The sequence below is a fragment of the Nerophis ophidion genome, linkage group LG18 (assembly GCF_033978795.1).
Source record: "Nerophis ophidion isolate RoL-2023_Sa linkage group LG18, RoL_Noph_v1.0, whole genome shotgun sequence".
NCBI classification, from domain to species: Eukaryota; Metazoa; Chordata; class Actinopteri; order Syngnathiformes; family Syngnathidae; genus Nerophis; species Nerophis ophidion.
In genome coordinates, this window is record NC_084628.1 from 36,515,791 (window position 1) to 36,536,649 (window position 20,859).

A 20,859-nucleotide genomic window follows, 5' to 3' on the forward strand; every position below is an offset into this window, starting at 1 on the left:
ACATCAGAAGGTAAGAAAAGTTGCTTTTGCATAATATTGCGCAAGAAAACGCCAGATAATATAACTTACCTTATGCACACACCATAATAATCCCTATGTTGAAGCACAGTTCAACCCATCAAGTGGTGTGGCTTCATAGCGTACCAAAGTCGTACTAAAACATTTTGATGGATTTTTGAGCGTTGTGTGTAATGTTCTATATTTTCAAAGGAACATATAACATGTTGGTGTTGAATACTTGAGTCAAATTGCAGTCTACACATATCTCTTATGTGTGACTGCCATCAACTGGTCACACTTTTCATTCTACCATGTACCAAATAAAATAGCTCCGAGGTCGGTAAGCACAACCAAAAATGTTCCGTACGTTAGACGCCAGAGATGCGCGGTTTGCGGTCTCATCCGCAGAGTCCGCGGATAAACCGCGGGTCGGGCGGGTGACATGATGAAAAAATAGATTTTAATTAGATTCGGGGGGGTGGCGGTTGGACCATCCGGAAATATTTGGTATACATGGTTCTGGGATCGGTATCCTTAACCATTAAAAGAGCCATTTAAGACCCGTGTCACAAAGCGAAGAAGACAATAGGAGACGCTAATATTCTCTAGAATGACTGACGGCAGTCACCCAGTTAATAAGTATTAGGGCGTGCTATGAAGCCATTTGCTTTGTCGCCTTCTACAACATGTACGATCGGGGGTGTAAAATATATTCAGGAATTGTCACGGATGCAAAGGATTCTGGGTATTTGTTGTGTTGCGTTTATGTTGTGTTACTGTGAGGATGTTCTCCCGAAATGTTTGTTTAGTGTGGCTTCACAGCGTGGCGCATATTAGTAAGTGTTAAGAGTTGTTTATATCACAACCATCAGTGTACTCTGTATCACCCAGTATGCCTTTCAATCTTGTACGTGTGATCGCGGAAGCTGCACACAACATGTTGCCGGACTAACAATTGGTTTGTACATGTTGTTGAAGGTGTCAAAGGCAATGGCTTCACAGCACGCCCATATTCCTGTCATCAGGATGAACGCCATTGGTTATACGCGAGAACGTTAGCGGCTCCCATTATCTTCATTACTCTGTGAAACGGGTTTAAATAGCTCTGTGAGTGGTAAAGGTGGCCGACCTTTGATGTGTTTCAGCGGGCGGGCGGTTGCGGTTCTGATAAAACGTTGGTTCGGGTGGACGGCGGGTGGATGACAACTTTGGTGATGCGGTTGCGGATAATATAATTGCATATCCGCGCATCTCTATTAGGCGCACCAGGTTATAAGGCGCACTGTCAAGTTTAGAAAAAAATGAAAGTATTCTAAGTGCACCTTATAGTCCGAGAAATACACTAAATTAATTAAAATGAGGCGACGACTTTATTTAGCAACTTTTAGGACGGCCAAAAGCTACTTTCCTTACTGAGTAGTAGAGAAGTCGGCAGCAAAGGAGACGCGTCACAAAATATCTGCCGTCACAGTCAGCCTTCGACTCTTCTTGTTGAAGATGGCCACTGCACTGTTTTCATTGACAACTTGTGGAAAGTCCAGAAGCAAATAGTAGACGTCCTCCACCTCCAACAAGACGTCATCCTGTGTAGAAAAAGACATGCAAAAATATTACTTGCTGACATTGGTTTTTTAGCATCCACTTGGTGTTTTTTTTATGTGTTTGTGGCGCCTCCTGACGTGTGGTAAAAATTATTTTGGAGATACTTCATGCATGTGAGGAATGTAATATAGAGATAGTTTAAGTTGTAATATTAGCACAATGATCAGTTAAGTCCATATTTTTGATTATTTTATTTTATAGTAAAGTGAGTGAAATGTATTTGTATAGCGCTTTTCTCTAAAGACTCAAAGTGATTTACATAGTGAAATTCTCCTTTTTCAGCATGAGAGATGAGCGTGCTAGCTACCTAGCTAAAAGCCAAAACTATTAACCGGATAGCCAACACTGTATATGAGGTTGTCAGGGAGTGAGGTTTACTAAAAAAATCAATCAATCAATCAAAGTTTACTTATATAGCCCTAAATTAAGAGTGTCTCAAAGGGCTGCACAAGCCACAACGACATCCTCGGCTCGGATCCCACATCAGGGCAAGGAAAAACTCAACCCAATGGGATGACAATAAGAAACCCCCCCCTCCCTGAGCAGCCTTTGCTATGGATGTCGAGTGGATCTAGCATAATATTGGGAGAGTCCAGTCCATAGTGGATCAAACATAATAGTGAGAGTCCAGTCCATAGTGGATTTAATATAATAGTGTGAGAGTCCAGTCTATTGTGGATCCAACACAATAGTGGGAGAGTCCAGTCTATTGTGGATCCAACACAATAGTGTGAGCCCAGTCCATAGTGGATCTAACATAAGAATGAGAGTCCAGTCCATAGTGGATCTAACATTGTGAGAGTCCAGTCCATAGTGGATCTAACATTGTGAGAGTCCAGTCCATAGTGGATCTAACATAATAGTGAGAGAGTCCAGTCCATAGTGGATCTAACATAATAGTGAGAGTCCAGTCCATAGTGGATCTAACATAATAGCATGAGAATCCAGTCCATAGTGGATCTAACATAATAGTGTGAGATCAAGTCCAGTCCATAGTGGATCTATCATAAATTGAGAGTCCAGTCGATATTGGATCTAACAAAATAGTGAGAGTCCAGTCCATAGTGGATCTAACATAATAGTGTGAGAGTCCAGTCCATAGTGGATCTAACATAATAGTGAGAGTCCAGTCCATAGTGGATCTAACATAGTAGTGAGAGTCCAGCCCATAGTGGATCCAACATATTAGTGAGAGAGTCCAGTCCATAGTGGATCTACCATAATAGTGAGAGTCCAGTCCATATTGGATCTAACATTATATTGTGAGAGTCCAGTCCATAGTGGATCTAACATAATAGTGAGAGTCCAGTCCATAGTGGATCTACCATAATAGTGAGAGTCCAGTCCATATTGGATCTAACATTATATTGTGAGAGTCCAGTCCATAGTGGATCTAACATAATAGTGTGAGATCAAGTCCAATCCATAGTGGATCTAACATAATAGTGAGAGTCCAGTCCATAGTGGATCCAACATATTAGTGAGAGAGTCCAGTCCATAGTGGATCTACCATAATAGTGAGAGTCCAGTCCATATTGGATCTAACATTATATTGTGAGAGTCCAGTCCATAGTGGATCTAACATAATAGTGTGAGATCAAGTCCAATCCATAGTGGATCTAACATAATAGTGAGAGTCCAGTCCATAGTGGATCTAACATAATAGTGAGAGTCCAGTCCATAGTGGATCCAACATATTAGTGAGAGAGTCCAGTCCATAGTGGATCTACCATAATAAATAAATAATAATAAATGGATTGTACTTGTATAGCGCTTTTCTACCTTCAAGGTACTCAAAGCGCTTTGACACTACTTCCACATTTACCCATTCACACACACATTCACACACTGATGGAGGGAGCTGCCATGCAAGGCGCCAACCAGCACCCATCAGGAGCAAGGGTGAAGTGTCTTGCTCAGGACACAACGGACATGACGAGGTTGGTACTAGGTGGGATTTGAACCAGTGACCCTCGGGTTGCGCACGGCCACTCTCCCCACTGCGCCACGCCGTCCCTATAATAGTGAGAGTCCAGTCCATAGTGGATCTAACATTATATTGTGAGAGTCCAGTCCATAGTGGATCCAACATAATAGTGTGAGAGTCCAGTCTATAGTGGATTTAACATAATAGTGAGAGTCCAGTCCATAGTGGATCCAACATAAAAGTGAGAGTCTAGTTCATAGTGGATCTAACATGAGAGAGAGAGTCCAGTCCATAGTGGATCCAACACAGTAGTGTGAGTCCAGTCCATAGTGGATCTAACATATTGCGAGAGTCTAGTCCATAGTGGATCTAACATAATATTGTGAGAGTCCAGTCCATAGTGGATCTAACATAATAGTGAGAGTCCAGTCCATAGTGGATCTACCATAATAGTGAGAGTCCAGTCCATAGTTGATCTAACATAATAGTGAGAGTCCAGTCCATAGTTGATCTAACATAATAGTGAGAGTCCAGTCCATAGTGGCTCTGGCCTCCGTTACATTGAGAAGAAGCAGATGATTTTCACTAAACTAAGGAAATAAATCATTAAAAACATGATCAAGTGTGTCAAGTATTTCAAGCTTATCAATGCTATCGATATAGTACTGCGATACTGTTAAATATGTCCCTGAAATATGATACCAACGACAGGAGCGTATCTAGTCAATACTACTATGATTACATCGATATTTTTTAGCTTCACAAAATGTTTTTTTTTTTTTTTCAGTCATATTATGTTTATAAACTCAGTAAATACGTCCCTGGACACATGAGGACTTTGAATATGACCAATGTATGATCCTGTAACGACTTGGTATCGAAATGATACCTAATCGTGTGGTATCATCCAAAATTAATGTAAAGTATCAGAGAAGAGAAGAATAAGTGATTATTACATTTTATCAGAAAAGTAGATAGAACATGTTAAAATGGAAAATAAGTAGATATTAACAGTAAAATGTACCCTAAGATTTTTGGTTAAAATAAAGCCAACAATGCCATTTTTTGTGGTCCTCTTTTTTTTTTTTTAGAAAAGTATTGAAAAATATAATTTTGGTAGCAGTACCAAAATATTGGTATCGGATGCTGAAGCAGAATGAGTCTAATGCCAGCCAAAAACGTTAAAATCATATCTAAATGGCGAGCATTTATCTATTTTAGCCATTTTACCCCAAGGTAAAAGGGGGACGGCGTGGCGCCGGTTGGGTGAGTGGCCGTGCCAGCAACCTGAGGGTTCCTGGTTCGATCCCCACCTTCTACCAACTTTGTCAAGTCCATTGTGTCCTTTAGTAAAAAAAAAAAGTTCAACTACCAATGATTGTCACACACAAACACTAAGTGTGGCGAAATTATTCTCTCCATTTGACCTATAACCCTTGATCACTCCCTGGGAGGTGAGGGGAGCAGTGAGCAGCAGCGGTGGCCACGCCCGGGAATCATTTTTGGTGATTTAACCCCCAATTCCAACCCTTAGTGCTGAGTGCCAAGCAGGGAGGTAATGGCTCCCATTTTTATAGTTTTTGGTATGACTCGGCCGGGGTTTGAACTCACAACCTAACCTACAATCATTATTATTAATAAATGATTTAATACGACTACTGTGGTTTTATACTTTTGCATTGTTTTACACAATATTTATTATCGACAAGTGAGTTATTATTTTTAAAAGGCGAGTTACGTGTTAAAATGGTGATGTTTTCAGGGACCAAGCATGAAATAAATAGATTTTAAATCATTTCAATGAGACATTTTGAGTTAAAAGTTAGTCACTGAACCAATGAAGATGTCATTTGAGGTAGTCAAGTGAATAATTAAGTGAAAGTTAAAGTACCAATTATTGTCACACACACTAGGTGTGGTGAAATTATCCTCTGCACCCCCCTGGGAGGTGAGGGGAGCAGTGAGCAGCAGCGGTGGCCGCACCCGGGAATCATTTTTGGTGATTTAACCCTCCAATTCCAACCCTTGACCCTGAGTGCCAAGCAGGCATGTTGTGAGAAAAATTCTATATAAATGATCAAAAAACTTTTCCGTTCTCTGATTTTCCAGTGAACAGATGACAGCTGTCTTTTGTTGAAAATTCTGCTGTGTACGATGGGAGGGGTTATCTATCGTCATCCAAGACCTGCCCAAGCTCGATCCAGGACTAGCCTAAGCCCGAGGCATCTTTTTCTTTTGTGTTAATGAGACCAAAAACAAGAGTTGTTTAGAAACAGCTGTTGTTTTGTAAACAGGAAATATCCAGCGCGTGCTGGAAACTGTATAAGAGTACAGACCGGACCTTTCTCCTCAAAATTGAACCAAATTGAATTCTGTCCCTGTTTGGTTCCTTGCTTCTTGTCCTGTTTTAATAGATGTCATCAGTCTTTGAACCTAACAGAGGTAATGTTGTGGGGCTGTATAGCTCGGTTGGTAGAGCGGCCGTGCCAGCAACTTGAGGGTTGCAGGTTCGATTCACGCTTCCGCCATCCTAGTCACTGCCGTTGTGTCCTTGGGCAAGACACTTTACCCACCTGCTCCCATTGCCACCCACACTGGTTTAAATGTTACTTAGATATTGGGTTTCACTATGTAAAGCGCTTTGAGTCATTAGAGAAAAGCGCTATATAAATAGAATTCAGTTCAGTTTAGTAATGGCTCCCATTTTTATAGTCTTTGGTATGACCCGGCCGGGGTTTGAACTCACAACCTACCCGATCTGAGGGCGGACACTCCAACCACATATTTATATAGCGCTTTTTCTCTAGTGACTCAAAGCGCTTTTACATAGTGAAACCCAATATCTAAGTTACATTTGAACCAGTGTGGGTGGCACCGGGAGCAGGTGGGTAAAGCATACTTGCCAACCTTGAGACCTCTGAAATCGGGAGTTGGTGGTAGCGGGGGTGTATATTGTAGCGTCCTGGAAGAGTTAGTGTTCATGTTGTGTTAATGTTTGTCATTCTTGTTTGGTGTGGGTTCACAGTGTGGCGCATATTTGTAACAGTGTTAAAGTTGTTTATACGGCCACCCTCAGTGTGACCTGTATGGCTTTTGACCAAGTATGCTTTGCATTTACTTGTGTGTGTGTGTAAACGCCGCATATATTGTGTGACTGTTTGTACGGAGGAAAAGTGGACGTGACGACAGGTTGTAGAGGACGCTAAAGGTAGTTCCCCCAATTTTGTTATCCGGGTGGAAATCGGTAGAATGGTTGCCCCGGGATATTTCCGGAAGGGGCACTGAAATACGGGAGTCTCCAGGGAAATCGGGAGGGTTGGCAAGTACGGGGTATAGTGTCTTGCCCAAGGCCACAACGGCAGTGACTAGGATGGCGGAAGCGGGGGAACCTGGAACCCTCAAGTTGCTGGCGAGGCCGCTCTACCCACCGAGCTACACCGCCCCCAGGTGGTGTTGTCTTTGCAACCAACCTTGGACATCTTCAGCTGCCACTCAGACATGGAGTTAATCTTGGGCAGCTCCACCGTCAGCTCCAACTTGGAGGGAAATCCCTCCGCGTCCGCCTTCACCTCCAGTCCGTACTCCGGCTCCTCGGGTCGCTGGAACGTGGTGGAGGAGATTACCTCGATCAAGCCCTTTTTGCGCACCGCCGGCCGACGGACGATATCAGCCGGAAGCTCAGTGTCGTCTTTGTGCGCCCGCAGAGAAGAGATCTGCTGCAACAAAGACTCTGGGCTCGGACTAGCTGTGAGAAAGAGATGGTTATCGATGGAGGTGAGTGATGAGGTGGAACAAAAAAAGGGCCCCGCGGCGGCCTGTTGGTTGCCCTGACTTATTACGGCGCTCTTACCTGTGTCTGATTGTTTGTCCGTGTTCACCCGCTGCTGCTGGAAGCCAAGGCGTCGGTGCAGGTCCTCCGGGCCATTTCTGGGGGAAAAGCTAACTATGATGTACCGCTGTGATAGTTTGAGCCCATGCTGCTTCTGGACAAATCTCAGAGCCAGCAGGTACACCTGCTCCATCTCCTCCTTGACTTTTTTGCATTTCTGCAGCACTTCGGGGTTGAATGCTATGTCCAGCACAGTGGGGCCACCTGCAAAAAAAAAACACCACTTACAGCATGGGTGTCAAACTCTGGCGCCGTGTAATTTAATTTGGCCCTTGAGGCAATATGAAATTAACGTTAGAGATGGCCCGCCGCTCTAACACCGCATTCACCACTAATACTCATACTCGTCAACCCTCCCGATTTTCCCGGGAGACTCCCGAAGTTCAGTGCCCCCTCGAATTTCTCCCGATTTCCACCCGGACAATAATATTGGGGGCGGGCCGTGAAGCACTGCCTTTGGCGTTCTTTACATGTCGCCACGTCCGCTCTTCCTCCATACAAACAACGTGCCGGCCCACTCACATAATATATGCGGCTCATACACACACACAAGTGTATGCAAGGCATACTTGGTCTAACAGCCATACAGGTCACACTGAGGGTGGCCGTATAAACAACTTTAACACTGTTACAAATATACGCCACACTGTGAACCCACAGCAAACAAGAATGACAAACACATTTCGGGAGAACATCCGCACCGTAACACAACATAAACACAACCGAACAAATACCCAGAACCCCTTGCATCACTAACACTTCCGGGACGCTACAATATACACCCCCGCTACCACCAAACCACGCCCCAACTCAAACCCGCCGCCAAAAAGAGGCATTCAACTTGTATTTTTATTTTTTGAGGGGGTGACTTGTCCAGGGTGTACCCCACCTTCCGCCCGATTGTAGCTGAGATAGGCGCCAGCGCCCCCCACGACCCCAAAGGGAATAAGCGGTAGGAAATGGATGGATTTTATTTGATATGCCATTGATATTTTTAAATTATTATTTAAAACTCGATTTTGCATGTCACTATAAAGTTATATAAGCCTTGCTTGGTCAATATTCAATGCAAAACTTGTTTGAGTCCCTATTAAAGGATTAATTTGTTCAACCTCGGCCCGCGGCTTCGTTCAGTTTTAAATTTTGGCCCACTCTGTATTTGAGTTTGACAGCGGTGGATCAGCAAAGCCTTCTCTGCTGGCCTAACGTACCCAGAAATCATGATGATGATTAAAGACAAAAGTATTTTTTAAAATTTACTTTCAATAGGAGTAATATGAGGATGTGATTGCTGGCAATGGTGCATCAATCCAAGTATCGAGCAAAGACTGTGAATTTTTTTTTAGTTTTATTATCCAAGGTTTGTTTTTGTCTTTTTTAAACTTTTCACTTTGTCATTATGGGGTATTGTTCGTAGAGTTTTGAGGACAACCTGGGGAGTGCTCAGAGAGTATGGGGTAACGGTCTGTCTGATTGTGGTGGTCCGCTCCCTGTACGATTAGTGTCAAGGCTTGGTCCGCATTGCCGGCGGTAAGTTGGACCCGTTTCCAGTAAGGGTTGGACTCCGCCAAGGCTGCCTTTTGTCACAGATTTTGTTCATAAATTTTATGGAAAGAATTTCTAGGCGCAGTCAGGGTGTTAAGGGGATCCGGTTTGGGGGCTGCAGGATTAGGTCTCTGCTTTTTGCAGATGATGTGGTCCTGATGGCTTCATCTGGCCAGGATCTTCAGCTCTCACTGGATCGGTTCACAGTGTGAAGCGACTGGGATGGGAATCAGCACCTTAAGTCCGAGTCCATGGTTCTCCCCCGGAAAAGGGCGGAGTCCCATCTCCGGGTTGTGGAGGAGATCTTGCCCCTAGTGAAGGAGTTAAAGTACCTTGGAGTCTTGTTCACGAGTGGGGGAAGAGTGGATCGTGAGATCGACAGGCGGATCGGTGCGGCGTCTTCAGTAACGCGGACACTGTATCAATCTGTTTGGAGTGACAAGTGAGTATCCAATCACAAGTTTCAATTAAGCAGGAAGGAGAACAAAACGTTGATTCGGTGGCAGATATATATATTTGCAAGGCCATTTTCAAGAAGGATATTTAAAGAGAAACTACATCTTGTAAGTCCATGTCGTCCAACCCCAGAAGCGAGCTCAGCTGTCCTGGCGATTAAATGGGTAAAAGCTCGCCATTTCCACTCGAATGAGCTGATGACGAGGGGTACCACTGGCTTGTACGGCGTGGAATAGGTCCTACTAATTGTGGGTTCAAATATTTACATTTTTCACTTTCATTATGTTTTTTTGCAATTTTAATTTTGACAGCACCACATAAGATATGTTTTAATTGCTGATGCCTTTTAATTGATTTTTAAATCCATCCATCCATCCATCCATCTTCTTCTGCTTATCCGAGGTCGGGTCGCGGGGGCAACAGCCTAAGCAGGGAAGCCCAGACTTCCCTCTCCCCAGCCACTTCGTCCAGTTCTTCCCGGGGGACCCTGGGTCTTCTCCTGCCGGTCAGATGTGCCCTAAACACCTCCCAGGGAGTCAATCGGGTGGCATCCTGAGCAGATGCCCGAACCACCTCAACTGGCTACTCTCCATGTGGAGGAGCAGCGGCTTTACTTTGAGCTCCTCCCGGATGACAGAGCTTCTCACCCTATCTCTAAGGGAGAGCCCCACCACCCGGCGGAGGAAACTCATTTACCTGTGATCTTGTCCTTTTGGTCATGACCCAAAGCTCATGAACATAGGTGAGGATGGGACTATGGATTGACCGGTAAATTGAGAGCTTTGCCTTCCGGCTCAGCTCCTTCTTCACCACAATGGATCGATACAGTGTCCACATTACTGAAGACGCCGCACCGATCCGCCTGTCGATCTTAAAATCCACTCTTCTCTTACTTGTGAACAAGACTCTGAGGTACTTGAACTCCTCCACTTGGGGCAGGGTCTCCTCTCCAACCCGGAGATGGCACTCCACCCTTTTCCGGGCGAGAACCATGGACTCGGACTTGGAGGTGCTAAATCCCAGATTTTTAAATGCTCCAGAAAATAACCCGTTTTGTACACTGCTGATGTGTTTCAATGCACAGTAGTGCGTAAATGTGTTCCTGTATAGTATTTCTCCTGCAATGGTCATGTGGGGACATAAATGATGGTATTTTGAGACGTAATCATTGAAGTCGGACATAACTGAAAGCCTCGGTGGAACACGCCCGCCCCGCCACTGCCTACAGGCAATATAATGCAGCGTAGCTTTGTCTTTGACCCCGACCTATATTTGTGTCCGCTTCCAGGCTTCCAGCATACACAGGTAATGGCTCGCTGGGGTCCTGGGGTGGCGGCACACGCTTCCAACTGCATATGTTGATGTACAGCAGGCCTCTTGGTTCCTGGTGAGGGCAGATACACATCATTAAAAACTGTGGCATGCATAACCTCTAAATATAAATTGGGAGGCGAAACAGTCATATTATAGCTCAGGTAAGCTGCGTCCATTTGGCACTGATTTAGAAAATTGGCCATAAATTACCGACAAATGGCCTCCGGGGTGCTGCTTGGATACTGCATAGTGTTGTCAAATGTTTTGCCCAATCGTCTGTTACATTTGATGACAAAATAAAAACAAACAACTTTCTTTATTTCTACAGGTTCAAATGGAAGGCTATATTGTTGGCACCACAAACACGACAACAACAAAAGCTGTCAGAGATATGAAGGAGTCGGGTCTTTTGAACGGTTCTTTGACCGATTCATAGCTACGAACAGTTCTTAAATGCTACATTTAAAACTGTGTTTTTATCTGTCGGCCCACATGTATAAATATCAATGTTAATGTAACTGAGAGTGTACAAATAGAGGGTCTGTGGAGGGGAGCGTGGCCTGCAGTCCTGCAGCGGAACAGGGAGTGCCAGGCCCGGCCTCAAAGTCAGAGACAGGTGTGTTGATGGCCCAGGTGGGCCTTGTCAGAGCGACAGGTGATTAGACAAAAAGGCCCACCTGTCGCTGACATCGAGGCTGGTCCTGGCACACCCTGTTCCGCTGCAGGCCCACAGGCCACGCCCCCCTCGATATACCTCCACCGCCAGACGCAGGCGGTGGAGGTATATCCATAACTTTTATGGATAGAGTTTCTAGGCGCGATCAGGGCGTTGAGGGGATCCGGTTTGGTGGCTGCAGGATTAGGTCTCTGCTTTTTGCAGCGATGTGGTCCTGATGGCTTCAGCTGGCCAAGATCTTCAGCTCTCACTGGATCAGTTCGCAGCCGAGTGTGAAACGACTGGGATGAGAATCAGCACCTCCAAGTCCGTGTCCATGGTTTTCGCCAGGAAAAGGGTAGAGTGCCATCTCCAGGTCGGGGAGGAGACCCTGCCCCAAGTGGAGGAGTTCAAGTACCTCGGAGTCTTGTTCACGAGTGAGGGAAGAGTGGATCGTGAGACCGACAGGCGGATCCGTGCGGCGTCTTCAGTAATGCGGACGCTGTATCGATCCGTTGTGGTGAAGAAGGAGCTGAGCCGGAAGGCAAAGCTCTCAATTTACCGGTCGAGCCACGTTCCCATCCTCACCTATGGTCATGAGCTTTGGGTTATGACTGAAAGGACAAGATCACGGGTAAATGAGCTTCCTCTGCTGGGTGGCGGGGCTCTCCCGTAGAGTTAGGGTGAAAATCTCTGTCATCCGGGAAAAACTCAAATTAAAGCCGCCGATCCTCCAAATGGAGAGGAGCCAGATGAGGTGGTTCGGGCATCTGGTCAGGATGCCACCCGAACGTCTCCCTAGGGAGGTGTTTCGGGCACGTCCGAGCAGTCGGAGGCCACAGGAAAGACTCAGGTCACGTTGTGAAGACTATGTCTCCCGGCTGGTCTGGGAACGCCTCGGGATCCCCCGGGAGGAGCTGGACGAAGTGGCTGCGGAGAGGAAAGTCTGGGCTTCCCTGCTTAGGCTGCTGCCCCCGCGACCCGACCTCCTATAAGCGGAAGAAGATGAATGGATGGATTTTACAATATTTCCAAATAGTATAAACTGGTGAACGTTTGAACGATTCGGATCCAACTGCCGCTGGTGAGTATTTCCTTGATAAAAACTATTAAAGGTGCCATATGTAATAATGTCATGTCAAGTCATCATTAAATGGCCCTGATATGTCAAAAGGCATTAATAAATCATGTTCTTTTCAAATACCTTTATAACTGATAACAGTAGTTCAACCAGGATATGCTCCTTTCAGAATTAAATTTACAGCCTTGAAATAGTGTTATAATTTTAATTTCCATGCCCAGCCCTCCACTGTTTGACCAATTAAAAAGTCAGTGTGTCACATCCTGGTTGCCAGTTGCCTCTTCGTCGAGCTACTGCCACTGGTAAAGTTACTAAACATGTCAGACCTTAGTAAATCTAAAAGGCGACGTTACGTTTCTCAACTTATTCATGATGAAGCCAGGAACAAAACAAGGATTTTGTACCGGTGATGCCTTTGAAAGATGGAGACGATTGAAGCCGGAGAAGATTTTTTCATCTGACGCCAAACTTGCTATTTTCCTCTTTGATCGGTAAGTAAGGCATTTACGTTTTCTTATTACGTGTAATAAATGTAAATTGACATTTGGTAGGTAAACTATATTGTCCAATACAGTCTGTGATCTTGTCTAACAAAGCTAGTATGTTTGTGCAATGAATGCTTAGTGTGATGGTGCTTAGCTCCTAGTGTAATGCTTAGCATGCTAGCCCGGTCAATGACACATCGACAGATTGTCAGATTTAGTTTGTGACTAACCCCGAGATGGAGGCAGGCATGGAGTGACAAAACATAAATTCATAAAAATACTAAAACACGAACAAACCAAAGGGGTACAACAAAAAGCGCGCGCGAGGCGGATAACCAACTAAGAGAGCTAGCATGGGAGCTAGAAAACAAAGGAAGATTAGCATGGAAGCTAGCAAAAACAAAAAGGGCCTAGTGTAGAAGCTAGCGGGTAGCGAGCAGGAAAACAGAAGTCATACTTGTAATATGAAAACAAACTGGAAGCAGGGAACAAAAAACAGTAAGCTACAAACATCTAACGAATATAGTTTACCGCTATGCTGCAAAAACATGACACAGCACGACACGACAAGAGCGACAATAATCCAGCCCTGACTGGGGGACAAAAGCAGGTAGAAATAGGAGCGGACTGATTGACACCAGGTGTGGTCAGGTGCCAATCAGCCGCACCTGAGGGAAAACAGCGCACAGGGAAAAAAAATTAGGAACTGTTCCAACCAGTGGTGTGCCGTCAGGGCCAGCAAGACCTTCTCTGCTGACCTTCATATTATGGTCCTTCCAGCGTTGTTTTTAGTTTATCGAGTTTTTATCCAATCAGAATTCAGCTAGCTTTTGTTTCCATGCTGTACCAAATCTCCCTGAGGCTTTCAGGATCAACAATGCGGGCATTCGTGTGCCGTAAGTGAACGGAGACATACAGTTGATAGACAGTTGCGATAGCCAATCAGATCACAAGTTGTTGTCAGTACGGCCTTTTATCTGGCCTATGGCAGATATATAGTGATGTCATGAGCCAGGTAACACAAGGACTCCATTACCCAGCATGCCACAGTAGTGAAGAGCATGCGCAGTAGCCCCGTTTAGGTTGTTAAATGTAGACATGCTGGCAGCGGAATGTTTTTGATGAGCACGCTGTGGAGTCAACTTTTAGAAGTCAGCCAACACGCCTCGTCTGCATCTCTTATGATTAGACAAGACAACACATACCGTATTTCCTTGAACACTAGTGCATGCTTAGTCAAACTCATGACGTCACGAGTGACACTTCCCCTGTCATCATTTTCAAAATGGAGGAGGCTGATTTCAATACCGGTAATTTGAAATCGCATAAAGGGAAGAAGATTAAGAGCTATTCAGTAGGATTTAAGGTCCAAGCTTACATCATACTCAAATTTTTACTGCATGCCTTTGGTAAGTGCCGGAGTGAGAAGAGGTTTTAAAATAATTAGCGCATGCTTACTTTTACCGCATGCCTTTGGTAAACGTAGGAGTGAGAAGAGGTTTTAAATTAATTAGCGCCCCAGCGGCAATTCAAGGAAATACGGTATATTTGCAAGGCCATTTTCAAGAAGGATATTTAAAGAAAAAATACATTTTGTGAGACCAAGCAGTAGAAACTGGATGGATGGTACTTTTTCGTCACTTATTGTTTGGTTTTGGCACACCAATGTGTATATTATGTGTTCTTTGTTGGGTTTTTTTGCAAAATATATATGTATTTTTTTTTATATTGCTCTTTTTTATCTGTGGTATGAACATTATTATGTAAACTCAAAGTTATTGTTCTTTTTTGTGTTCTTTTTTAAATTTCTTTATTTTTTCACATTTAAAATGTGTTTTGCAATTTTAATTTTCGACAGTGGCGCCCGCTTAAGAAATGTTTTAATTGCTGATGCGGGTTTATTGATTTTTAAATGCGCCAGAAAATAACCCGTTTTGTACAACGCCCAGCAGTGCATAAATGTGTTCCTGTATTGTGTTTCTCCAGCAATGGTCATGCGGTGACATCAATGATGGTATTTTGAGAGGTAATCATTGAAGTCAGACATCCCTGAAGGCCTAGGTGAGAAACGCACCGCCCACCTCTGGCGTATCTGGGTTATTGTGTACAAATATGGGGAAATAACTACAAAAGTACATTTCATTCATTAATGGTGTTACAAAAAAGATGAGTTAGAATAATACATCATGTTGGATATAGAGAACATACAAACCCTTTAATTATTGAATCAAAATTACTGTAATTCTACAACATAGTGAATTTGCAAACAGCTAAAATTATACACAAAGCAAAATATAACCTGCTAGCCAAGAATATACAACAACTCTCAACAAAAGAGAAATATTATCTTAGAAAAAAATGTAATTTAAAACAATTGTATGCACATACAACACTTAAAACCTTCAGTATATCAGTATGTGGAATTAAATGAAAGAACGGATTAAGTAAAGCAATCAAACAAAGTAATAATATGATCCACTTCAAGAAACTCTTCAAACTTAAAGTGTTTACAAAGTACAAAGAAGAAGAGCCATGGTAAACATTCTGAATTTATTTCATCCATCCATTCATTTTCTAAATAATCTTATTCATCTCACCATATGAAATATAACTTCACCAAGTATTATTCATTTTATAGTGATTACTTATGGAGTATATTGTGAATAAATTGAGAACAGGAAGTGAACAAAAGTTTTACCAACTGTTATGTAAAAGAAAAGGGGTAGGATTAAATAAACTCTGCTTCTTCTTACTCATTTTCAAACATATTGAATAGAGAAACTGGAAATTGTGATGTATCATGTTGTATGCTTGCATGTGTGATGTATCATGTTGTATGCATGTATGTGTGATGTATCATGTTGTATGCTTGCATGTGTGATGTATCATGTTGTATGCTTGCATGTCTGATGTATCATGTTGTATGCGTGCATGTGTGATGTATCATGTTGTATGCATGTATGTGTGATGTATCATGTTGTATGCTTGCATGTGTGATGTATCATGTTGTATGCTTACATGTGTGATGTATCATGTTGTATGCATGCATGTGTGATGTATCATGTTGTATGCTTACATGTGTGATGTATCATGTTGTATGCATGCATGTGTGATGTATCATGTTGTATGCTTGCATGTGTGATGTATCATGTTGTATGCTTGCATGTTCCAAATAAACTCAAACTCAATTAAACTGGTTCCGACATTAGCACGGTTAATTTTGACCGTGATTCCAATACCATTTCTGGCCACATTACTACATATTGCACCCTTAAAACTTCTGACAAAATTCTAAAAAAAAAGAAAAGAGAGTGATATGGCAACGAGAAAGTCTTTTGGAAGGCTATAACATGGGTGTCAAACTCTGGCCCGAGGGCCAAATCTGGCCCGCCGTGTAATTTAATTTGGCCCTTGAGGCAATATCAATTGAGCATTAGAGCTGGCCCGCCGGTGTTATACAGCGTCGGTGCCGCTGTAACACCGCATTCACCGCCAATACTCATACTTGCCAACCCTCCTAATTTTTCCAGTAGACTCCCGAAGTTCAGTGCCCCTCCCGAAAATCTCCCGGGGCAACCATTCTCCTGAATTTCTACCGATTTCCACCTGGACAAATATAATGGGGGCGTGCATTTAAGGCACTGCCTTTAGCGTTCTCTGCAACCTGTCGTCACGTCCGCTTTTCCTCCATACTAACAGCGTGTCACATAATATTTGTGGCTTTTACACACACACACACACGAGTGAATGCAAGGCATACTTGGTCACAAGCCATACAGGTCACACTGAGGGTGGCCGTATAAACAACTTTAGCACTGTTACAAATATGTGCCACACTGTGAACCCACACCAAACAAGAATGACAAACACATTTTGGGTGAACATCCGCACCGTAACACAACAGAAAAAATACCCAGAACCCCTTGCAGCACTAACTCTTCCGGGAAACTTCCAGCAAACTGACCAATAATTAACCTTTTATTCATGCATTTTCTCTTGCTACTTCAAGGCTTGAATGTTTGGTTCATTCATTATTGTTATTTTATTTTCAAATTTATTATTAGCCTGTGGAAAAAAATAGATATTTACCTCAGAAGATTGCAAATAGAAAAAAAGGCATTACATTTTTATTTAAATTTGATTTGATATGCCATTGATATTTTTTAAATTATTATTATTTGAAACTGGATTTTGCATGTCACTAAAGTTATATAAGCCTTGCTTGTTCAATATTCAATGCTAAACTTGTTTGGGTCCCTATTAAAGGGTTAATTTGTTCAACTTTAGCCCGCGGCGTTGTTCCGTTTAAAATTTTGGCCCACTCTGTATTTGAGTTTGACACCCCTGCTCTATAAGATTCGCTCGCCTGTCTTCATAGAGCCATAAACAGACATCTCATATATAGACGCAGCATTGGCTGCTGTGACACGAGAAATTCGGCCGCCATCTTGAAGTGGTGATGATAGATAGATAGATAGATAGTACTTTATTGATTCTATCCATCTATCATCACCACTTTAAGATGGCGGTCGAATTTCTCGCGTCACAGCAGCCAATTTTGCGTCTATGAAGAGCTGGCGAGCAGCCTAAACTGACAGTTGACGGGTAGAAAACAAAGATGCCGGGCTGGTGTTCTGCGTTTTCCTGCTCAAATGAGCGGACTGTTGAAAATAGGAATCCAGGGATTACTTTTCATAAGTAAGATTTAACATTAACATACTATTGGTTATATTTTGTGAAAATAATATTACCACAGAGTTGAGAGGGAGCAAAGATCTTCAATAGTACTGAAACCGTAGCCGCTAAAGAACAAGAATATGACCATAATAGAATTGCATGTCAATGAAATTAATTACATTTAAAAATGTCATACTTGACTAACATGAATATGAAATAAATGATGAAGATAAAGATTGTAAAAGCCAACAGGGGTAAAAGTTAGGACCACAGTCCAGATTGTGTGTGTGGGGGGGGGATAAAGATATAAAGACTTTCAGGTGTTTATATATATTTAAGTATTTGGCAGACGCTTTTATCCAAAGCGACATACATAAAAAATACATGTAATACAAAGTGTCAAGACAGAATAAACTCTCTGCTGCTGCAGCAACAGAGATACAGTTTATAGGTCCCTAAGATATATAGATATCTAATGTATTCATACATTGTTTATGTAGGATTAGGGTTGGGTATCGAGTATCGAAAATAATTAGCGCATGCTTAGTATTACCGCCTGGTCAAACTCATGACGTCACGAGTGACACTTCCCCTGTCATCATTTTTAAAATGTAGGAAGCTGATTTCAATACCGGTAATTTGAAATCAAATAAAGGGAAGAAGATTAAGAGCTATTCAGTAGGATTTAAGGTCCAAGCTTACATATATATATATATATACACCGTATTTATCGGACTATAAGTCGCAGTTTTTTTCATAGTTTGGCCGGGGTTGAGACTTATACTCAGGAGCAACTTGTGTGAAATTATTAACACATTAACGTAAAATATAAAAAATATTATTTCGCTTATTCACGTAAGAGACTAGACGTATAAGATTTAATGGGATTTATCGATTAGGAGTGACGGATTGTTTGGTAAAGGTATAGCATGTTCTATATGTTGTAGTTATTTGAATGACTCTTACCATATGTTAGGTTAACATAGCAGGCACCTTCTCAGTTGGTTATTTATGCCTCATATAACGTACACTTATTCAGCCTGTTGTTCACTATTCTTTATTTATTCAAATGTCTATTCTTGGTGTTTTTTTATCAAATAAATTTCTCCCAAAAATGCGACTTATACTCCAGTGTGATTTATATATGTTTTTTCCCTTCTTTGTTATGTATTTTAGGCAAGTGCGACTTATGCTCCGAAAAATATGGTGTATATATATATATATATATATATATATATATATATATATATATATATATATATATATATATATATATATATATATATATATATATATATATATATATATATATATACACACACTTTTGTTGTTGTTTTTTTGCTTTTGTATTCTATTTTCTTTACTTTGAATTTACAACCCCCTGGCGCTGTTTTATTTTGTACTGTTTTTGTACTTATTTTGATTATTTTTCATCTGTTTGTTTGTAAATGTTGAAACTTGTTAAAAAAAAATAAAAATAAATTAAAATTAAGAAAAAAACACACAAAAAAACAGTGTTTAAAAAAAAAAAGAAATCCTTCAAAAATGCGATTTATACTCCAGTGCGACTTATATGTGTTTTTTTCCTTCTTTATTATGCATTATAGGCAGGTGCGACTTATACTCCGGAGCGATTTATACCCCGAAAAATATGGTGTGTATATATATATATATATATATATATATATATATATATATATATATATATATATATATATATATATATATATATATATATATATATAATTTTGTTGTTGTTTTTTTGTACTTGTATTCTATTTTCTTTACTTTGAATTTACAACCCCCTGGCGCTGTTTTATTTTGTACTGTTTTGTACTGTTTTTGTATTTATTTTGATTGTTTTTCGTCTGTTTGTTTGTAAATGTTGAAACTTGTAAAAAAAAAAAAAAAAAATTTAAGAAAAAAAAAAAATGAAAAAGTGTTTAAAAAAAAAAAAAAATCCTTCAAAAATGCGATTTATACTCCAGTGCGACTTATATGTGTTTTTTTCCTTCGTTATTATGCATTTTAGGCAGGTGCGACTTATACTCCGGAGCGATTTATACTCAGAAAAATACGGTGTATATATATATATATTTTTATACATATATATATAATTTTGTTGTTGTTTTTTTGTATTTGTATTCTAATTTCTTTAGTTTGAATTTACAAGCCCCTGGCGCTGTTTTATTTTGTACTGTTGTTGTACTTATTTTGATTGTTTTTCGTCTGTTTGTTTGCAAATGTTGAAACTTGTAAAAAAAAAAAAATGTTTAGAAAAAATAAAAATAAAAAACATTGCTTAAAAAAAAAGAAATTCCTTCAAAAATGCGATTTATACTCCAGCGCGACTTATATGTGTGTTTTTCCTTCTTTATTATGCATTTTAGGCAGGTGCGACTTATACTCCGGAGCGACATATACTCCGACAAATATATATATATATATATATATATATATATAGATACATATATATATATTTTTTTCTTTTTGGTTTTGTTTGTTTTTCTGTTTTTTGAATTTACAACCCCCCTGGCGCTGTTTTATTTTGTACTGTTTTGTACTGTTTTTGTACTTATTTTGATTGTTTTTTCGTCTGTTTGTTTGTAAATGTTGAAACCTGTAAAAAAAATAAAATAAGAAAATTTAAGAAAAAAAACAACCAAAAAAACCCCCATGTTTAAAAAAAAAAACACCGAAATATTAATTAAAAAAATAAAGGCCGCGCCTACTCGCATTTAGGCACACTTCCGGTTTAGGCTCCGCCTAATTCTAATGAGCTACACCTGTGTATGCATTATGATACAAACAGGTGTTCCCGGGCAACGGGAGTACTTTTGGGCCCTTATTTCCCCAAATTGATGGCAACTCACCTCCACGTCCACACGCATGCATGCCTCCACGCGAGGCGGCGTGTGGTAGTCCAGCCCTGACGTCACCTGCTTCTCCACGAAGCTGCGGTAGGCCTCCGGGTCGCTCAGGCAGAGAACATCCAGCATGGACCACAGCCGGCTCACCTGCTCCACCACGTCTGCGCTGCGGCCGCTGGACATTCTTCTCGCCCTCACCCAAACACCGTAAATTATTCAGCGTTTTTCAAACAAATAATGCCAATTGACTTACGCTTTTTATGAACTATTTGTTATTTTTTTTTAGCCAAGTCAGCTAGCGTCGGTGCTATGTTAATATTCACGTAAGCTAGTCAAGTTAGCATTAGCATGGATGTTC

The 20,859-nt window shown here is 41.4% G+C and overlaps 1 protein-coding gene and 1 long non-coding RNA gene across 2 annotated transcripts in view; one reads left to right on the plus strand and one right to left on the minus strand.

Moving 5' to 3' along the window:
* Positions 1-1,435: 1,435 nt before the first annotated feature.
* pih1d2 (PIH1 domain containing 2) overlaps positions 1,436-20,859 on the minus strand; it is a 19,467-nt gene continuing 43 nt past the window's right edge. Inside the window, exons 1-5 of the mRNA XM_061878061.1 lie at positions 20,505-20,859; positions 10,686-10,803; positions 7,380-7,622; positions 7,000-7,274; positions 1,436-1,583 (exon numbers count right to left, since the gene is read on the minus strand). The exon at positions 20,505-20,859 is cut by the window's right edge and continues 43 nt beyond it. Of these exons, the coding sequence (XP_061734045.1) occupies positions 1,449-1,583; positions 7,000-7,274; positions 7,380-7,622; positions 10,686-10,803; positions 20,505-20,684 (951 nt within the window). The 5' untranslated portion in view covers positions 20,685-20,859 and the 3' untranslated portion in view covers positions 1,436-1,448. The remainder of the gene's footprint in view (positions 1,584-6,999; positions 7,275-7,379; positions 7,623-10,685; positions 10,804-20,504) is intronic.
* The window catches only part of LOC133537161 (uncharacterized), a 51,598-nt gene continuing 51,038 nt past the window's right edge, over positions 20,300-20,859 (plus strand). The window contains exon 1 of the long non-coding RNA XR_009802611.1: positions 20,300-20,708. This is a non-coding gene — a long non-coding RNA (uncharacterized LOC133537161). The remainder of the gene's footprint in view (positions 20,709-20,859) is intronic.